The sequence below is a fragment of the Gossypium hirsutum genome, chromosome A05, assembly GCF_007990345.1.
Source record: "Gossypium hirsutum isolate 1008001.06 chromosome A05, Gossypium_hirsutum_v2.1, whole genome shotgun sequence".
In the NCBI taxonomy this organism is placed as follows: domain Eukaryota; kingdom Viridiplantae; phylum Streptophyta; class Magnoliopsida; order Malvales; family Malvaceae; genus Gossypium; species Gossypium hirsutum.
The window spans coordinates 30,780,099-30,787,350 of NC_053428.1; the positions used below are offsets into that span (position 1 = coordinate 30,780,099).

The 7,252-nt window shown below is 34.5% G+C and overlaps 1 protein-coding gene and 1 pseudogene across 1 annotated transcript; one reads left to right on the forward strand and one right to left on the reverse strand.

Annotated features, from left to right (window-relative positions):
• Nucleotides 1-700: 700 nt before the first annotated feature.
• LOC121229049 (probable E3 ubiquitin-protein ligase RHG1A) lies at nt 701-3,005 on the reverse strand. The gene has a single exon (XM_041112189.1). The coding sequence runs from the start codon at nt 2,989-2,991 to the stop codon at nt 2,293-2,295; it is 699 nt and encodes a 232-aa protein (XP_040968123.1). The 5' UTR covers nt 2,992-3,005; the 3' UTR covers nt 701-2,292.
• Nucleotides 3,006-3,293: 288 nt separating this feature from the next.
• On the forward strand, nt 3,294-5,954 carry LOC107902611 (boron transporter 4-like; annotated as a pseudogene).
• The last annotated feature ends 1,298 nt before the right edge of the window (nt 5,955-7,252 follow it).

The following is a 7,252-nucleotide window of genomic DNA, read 5'->3' on the forward strand; positions in this document are numbered from 1 at the left end:
TCCTTCCTCGTACGTAACCAACTCCCGAACCCTTTTTCTAGATTTTTGTAGACCGAAAAAATATTGTTTTAATAAATTGAACATCTTATTAAAACGATCAAACTACGAGGTGACCTGATCACACCTAATAAAAAGGATTGGTGGTGACTCTCATTTTTTATTTTTTAAAATAAAATTTGATTTTCAAAAAAATAGTTTACCTCATCTTGGGAAAGGTCAATTTATAACTTTTCCCTCAACTTGGGGTGAGAATTGTTATACATGCCTCACTAACCATGTCTAAGATAAACTCGCTCGTCAGTGACATCTCAACAAGTATTATCTTCACAATCACATGCATGGTTGACACGTGGAACACTTTCACTCTAATTCACCAAAGATAGGTTTAGAACATTCTCGCATGAAACACACATGGGATTTTATCAAGTCTACAATTGATATGAGTTATTTGCTCAATCTAATCCCATGGATTACAAAAAATTTAGATTACCTATAACCATAAATTGTCTTCTCCATTATAATCTAAGTACGTAATATAATTTAATGTTTGTTAAACCTCAAATGATCAGTGAACCAATTTTTGTTTATATACTTTGCTTTACTTGTAAAAACATTGTGGACATCATACAAAAAATATTAAATGATCATATAATAAATTTTTATTTAATCAGCTCGAAAAAATACAAGTACATCATGAAAAAATCATTACTGTAAGGGAAAAATGCTAACAATTCAATTAAAGCAAATCTTAGCACACGTCCACTGTTTGAACTGCCATGTTCTTTCTTTTTCTTCCTAAATTTACCCTCAATATTAAAGATGTTAAGACGCTTTTTACTCGGCGTCGACTTGCTGCACCACTCTTCATCTAGTAACAAGCCTATGAAGATTATCTTCAATTCACATATATATAATTGGTTTGTTATCAGTACGGATTATCCAACACCACCTAAGCTTGAAGTGATGTTCTTAGCAATACATTCCTATGTGTATGTATATATATATTTGAAATTTCCAATTTGTGCAATTTAAATTGTGTCTTTTAATTTATTTAAATTTAGAATTTACATGTTAGTCACGAAATTAACTCTTAAAATGTAAAACTCAAATGCAGTGTTTTTGAAAATATATATGTAGGCCTTTTAAGTCCAAAACATCCAATTTCTAATATAGATAATAGTATAGATAGTGTTTCCTAAAAGTAAATTCAATAAAATGGGTCCAAAATAGCTAACTTCAGACCTTCTAAATTCCCAAGAAAAAACAATAAAAGCCAAAAAAAGATAAACCCCAAATCTCTGCTATGATTAAGGAAACCTAAGCAGACAATAAAGCTAAATAGACAACAGAATCAAGGAATGAAAAAAGATATAAAAACCCAAGTCAGAAATATGAAATCAGAAAGGCAAAAGTGAAGGGAAGGGGAACCTGAAACGGAAGTAACGGCAGAGTGAAGGAGAGAAACAGAGGTGTTAACAAAGAGAGGGTCACGAGAGACGGAAAACCTAACGACCCAATTGGCAAATTGGTAAAAGCAACCCCCAGCAAAGATGTAAAGGAGGTCCCTCCGCTTGTTGAAGAGGATTTGGAAGAAAGCAGAGATCACCCAGAGAAGCAGAGTTGCTGAGAAAAGCGCTATAGAGGTTAAAACGATTGAGATAACACAAGGTCCTTGGCTTGGGATCGATGGGGGGCCATAGAGGAACCCAACTGCTCAACAACAAAACCACACATCACAAACTTGCCCAAGATTACGGGTAAGGGAAAAGCGATGATCCAAGGGTCTCTTCATATCAAGTAGAACTCTCTTTAACCCTAATGCTCACTCTAAAACAAGCAAAGTTGGTTCCTTTGAAACCAAATGATATTATAGGGGATCCACAAAGATATTGAACCATCCCAAACTCGGAGGGAACAATTTTGGGAGACAGTTGTGATGTTCAACTGCCACTTTGCACTCAGCAAAATATATTGAATCCGTGGGAGAATGGCTCCATTAGCCAAGAATGTGAAATCCAGTTTTCTCAAGAAAAATTAAAATCGCAGATTGTTCAACATGCTATTCAATTTTCTTGGCTTAATTTTGAGGCAGTTATCATTATAGATTCTAATGACGTTGTAAAAGATTAAAAATTAAATTTTCAATAATGAAAAAGAATTAGATATGCGACAAAGCGGTTATACTTAAAGTTGAGAGTAATGTTGATCAAACTTTTTTTATATATAATTTACTTTGTGAAAATACAAAAATCAAAAGTACGTTAAAATAGGAGACATGACATAATTATAGGATTAAAACTGAATCCAAGTAGACATCTCGTATCGGCACAATGGGCAAATATGATTAGTTTCCAACCACTTAACAATGCAACCATCATGGTAACCATGGCCACAAGGCATCGAAGCAACCTCTTCGCCTTCCACAAACTCCTCCAAACAAATGACACATTCATCCTCCCTCTTCGTCATTGGATCCCATTTAACCCTTTCTAAACCTTCAATCGATGACCTACTTGCTGGAGTAAAGTTGAGCACAGTGTTCATCAATAATTCGTCAATCAACTCATCATCATAATCGATATCATCAATCAACTCATTATCATAATCAATATCGTCATCCTCGACGATGTTCACATCAACAACTATGTCCACAACTACCTCTATATTTATTACTTTAAGCCCAAGGTTCATTGGGTTGCTATTTGCATCCCTCGCAAAACGTAAAAGGGGAGGAAAGACAGCGAACTCAATGAATTCTGGAAAAATTACCGAATGAGGAACTATGCAGTTAATGATGTCTCGATGATTTTGTTCAGACAAAAACGTATCTCGATCAAAAACCAAGCTTTGCTCAAAGTTATCTACAGTGATTTCGGCGTTGAGATATGGAACATAACGAAACTCTATATCAAAGTTGAAAACATTATCATCGAATTCTTCTAAGTCAAGCTCGTTTCCTTGCCTAATATTCACGTTGTAACATAAAGCCATGGTAGTATCTTGAATTTTTTTTTCTGTGTTATGATATGATTTTGAAAGTGAAGAAATAATACATTTATAGATAGATGTCTTTTAATTATACTCTAATTAGGAATCCAATACATAGATGTGTTTTAATTATACTCTATTTAGGAATCCAATACAGAAGTGGAAGTTGGAATTAAATACATGATTTTGACAAAAAAACCTTGCTAGCATTGCCATTAATAAAACCTAAAATTTCTCCGAATCAAAACATGATTTTGAGAAAAAACCAATTTGGTCGCTCCAAGTTTTTATATATCATAAACATCGATATAACAATGAAGCACACCTCATCGCAATTCTTAACAAAGATCCTCCATGTGCAACCACAGGAAAAATACAGAGCCTGATATGCCCATGGTCAAGTACCCTCGACAAGTTCCTTATGCTCAAACCTCTGCTTTGCTTCTGCTCTCCCCGTTATCACCTTCGGCGAGCAGCTGAGCCGAGATACAGGTTTGTCACTGTTCCATTCATGAAACAGTATTCAATGGTGAAGTTAAAAGGTTATGCTTAACATGGATTTGGGTTTAGATTGGAGCCTAAGCACGGTTGAAACGTTGGCATCGACTGCCCTTTGCGGTATTCTACACTCATATTCCGTGGCCAACCACTTTTGATTCTTGGAGTTGCAGAGCCAACTGTTATCATGTATACATATTTGTATAACTTTGCAAAAGGAAGAGATGACTTGGGGCAGGAACTTTACCTGGCTTGGGTCGGATGGTAAATCGAGTCTCCATTGTTATCGGTTTTGCCAAAGTTTTGGGAAGTACTTGATCTTCTATTTTCTAAGTTGATAAATGTTTTGCAGGGTTCGTGTTTGGACTGCTCTCTTGTTGTTTCTGCTTGCAGTATTCAGTGCTTGCACGGTAATTAACCGGTTCACAAGGATTGCAGGCGAGCTTTTCGGCATGTTGATCGGTGTTCTGTTTATTCAGGAGGCTATCAAGGTAAAATCTGATCAAAAGAAAGTAAATCATCTACTATATGAAGTTCTAAACACCAGTTGATGATTCGATTGCAGGGAGTTGTGAGTGAATTTCAAGTTCCTGAACATCAAGATGCGAATTCAGAGAAGTATCAATTTCAATGGCAGGGAGGTCATGGTGGTATGGCACAGGTTTGTCAAGCAAACAAATTCATAGCATTTGACTATTTTCGGATTAAGTATACAAAATAAGCTCTCATAAATGGCTGCTGAATGTTGTACAGGGTGGTTTAGAAGCTTCATTGCAGATTATGGGGTACCTTTAATGGTTGTAGTGTGGACAGCAATGTCTTTTAGTGTACCAAGCAAAGTTCCTTCTGGGGTTCCAAGAAGGCTTTTTAGTCCTCTACCATGGGAACCTGCATCATCACAACATTGGACCGTAATTAAGGTAACCGTACTCGCTTATCGTATATGTCTTGCAAGAAAAGGCTACAAGATTCAAGGTTCAAGGTTGACAGTGTTATAAATAATCAAATTGGAGGATATGGGAAGGATCCCTCCATTGTATATCTTTGCCGCATTTATTCCAGCTGTGATGATTGCGGGACTTTACTTTTTTGACCACAGTGTTGCTTCGCAAATGGCACAAGAAAAGGAATTCAATCTCAAGAATCCATCTGCATATCATTATGACATCTTGCTGCTTGGATTCATGGTAAACCTCATGCTCGAACGGTACCACCACCCGAATTATAAACAATCTTATCATATACTCACGTTTTACCAATGGGAACATGCTTGCAGACTTTACTTTGTGGACTAATCGGCCTCCCTCCTTCGAATGGAGTCCTACCACAGTCTCCTATCAGTCCTATGCATACTAAGAGCCTTGCAGTTCTCAAAGGGTAGGTGGGTACATACATTCTAAAGCAAAGTTTCCTACCAGATATAATTGAACTGGTTACATGCTTAATTTTTCGTGTTCGAAATGCAGGTCATCCGACAAAAATGGAGGAGAGTGCGAAAGAAAGAATAAAGCGGAAATCTAGTGACTCCGAAATATACAGCAAGATGCAAGCGGTCTTCATCGAAATGGAGAAGAGTCCAGAAGTAAGTGATCCTTTATCTTGAAACATTGCAAATGACATTTTAGTCCACAACTCGTAGTTTTGCTTCAACCCCGAATTGCCGGTCCGTATTCTCCGAATGTCTTACACAATGCCTGCATCTAACCTTAACTATTCCAATTACAGACTGCAGTTAGTAAAGAATTAGAAGACTTGAAGAAGGTTGTTATGAAAGGTGAAAATGAAGGAGAAATAAAGGAGCATTTGATCCTGAAAAGCATATCGATGCCTACTTGCCGGTTTGAGTTAACGAACATTTTGCAGTCACTCCTAGTTGCTGCAATTCATGTGTGACATATTAGCACAATGATATGACTTTCAAAAATCTTTCAAATACTTCAAAAATAATCTAATCATACGTTTGCGATATACATGTCTATATCCAATAACATAGCTTTTTCGTGCATAATAATCTTTTTACTATATTACTCTAAGTTTTCGTTTTTCTTGAATTACCTATATTAACATTTGTGTTTAACACATAAGAATATTACTTTGAAGAATTCTTCACTTACATGAATCAACTTAGAAAAATCTAAACATACCCGTATATGAATAACTTTTTTATACATGATTATCTTGCCAATGAATTTTGTATAACAATGTCTTTTATATTTGTATTTTGCAGGTTTATCCAAAGGATATTGTTGAGGAAGAATGAGATTTGAGATAGAAGAGTTGAAAAACATGAACATCATATAGGCTTCTTAGATGTTTTACTTCTCCTTTTTTCCCCTTGTTTCCTCCATGGTTGAATATGAAAAATTCCACTTAGCCCTTCCAAATATGTAAAATGGAAATATATTTCCAAGTAAACTACAGAAACATGCATGTAGTGTGTTTCTTTCCACCTTCAACACGCAAATCTATTTCCATGTAAAGTGCGAATCTATTTCATTATTTTTTTTCAAAGGGAAAAAAAGAACTATGGTATATAAAAAAATTTGGTTGATTTGTCAACCAGTAAGAATTAAGTTAAAAAACTATTTTTTGTTTGTATTTTTATAAATTTTTTAATGATTAACTTGAATTAAATTGTACAAACCAGTCAAATCGATAAACTAATAAGTTAATCAATTTAATTATCAATTCAGTTCTGAAAACCATTCCTTAATCACACAAAAAGAAATAAATTAGAGAATTGTCATTTTCAGCATAAAATCCATCCAGGTTCTAATAAAATAATAATTTTGCTGATGAAATTAAAATTCACCAAAATATTTCGTCACTAAAATGCATTTTACTTGTAGTATTAGCACAAAAGAACCCCTCGAGACTAATATTATACGTGCAAAGATGAGTAATCCCAGAGGCTAAAGAAATTTTCAATTGGCAATATTGTTGTCGAGATAGTGAGATTATTTTTAAAAAAATGATTGGAGAATAAAATATCCTATAATAATAAAATTCTGTCATTGTATGAAAGGCAAAAAAAAAAAATACAAACAGTGAGGTCCCTACCATAACTCATGCAAACCTCAAACATTGTAATCTTTTTTGATGATGACATTTGAGGTATGGTGTTGAGAAAGATATATTTGGTTTGTTTTAAGTGTTTTCAGCTTGGGATTTTTTAAGCTTCTACGTTTTTTTTACAAGCCCATTAGTTTAAACAATGGTTGTCAATCCTTTGTCTTTTCTTCAATTACCCATTTACCATTATATATATTCAAAAGAAGTCTCAATAAGTTAGTATTATCCCTAGTAGAGATTTTGTCTTTCAACTCTATTAAGATCCCGAGTGTTTAAAGAGGCGACAAGTTCAATAGTGAGAGAGTTTTATTAGGTGTTTGAAGAAGTGGATTTTGCATGTGCACTTGATCACCTACCAAAGAAATCTCAACATTTGCATTTGGTGAGATTTGAACCTGTGTCCTACAACATAGAGGGAACTTATAAAAAAAAACTCATTCAAATACCAACCTTATCACGATTTACCTAGACAAGTTATTACTAACAATGCCTAAAACACAAAGCAAGAAGGTAAAGACTTAGGCCCCTTGGCTTTTGACGTCAAAACTATGGTGCAAAAGTGTTTTTTCACCTAAACACAAAAGCTAATATTTAGGTAACTTTTAGCTTTTGTATTTGAGTGAAAAATATCACAATATCCTTATTTATATTAATTATTTAAAAGGTATATAAAAGTAAATTAATTTATATTTTA

What these genes read in the sequence shown, in the direction of transcription:
- LOC121229049 (XM_041112189.1), bottom strand. Translation starts at nt 2,991, where the DNA reads ATGGCTTTATGTTACAACGTGAATATTAGGCAAGGAAACGAGCTTGAC.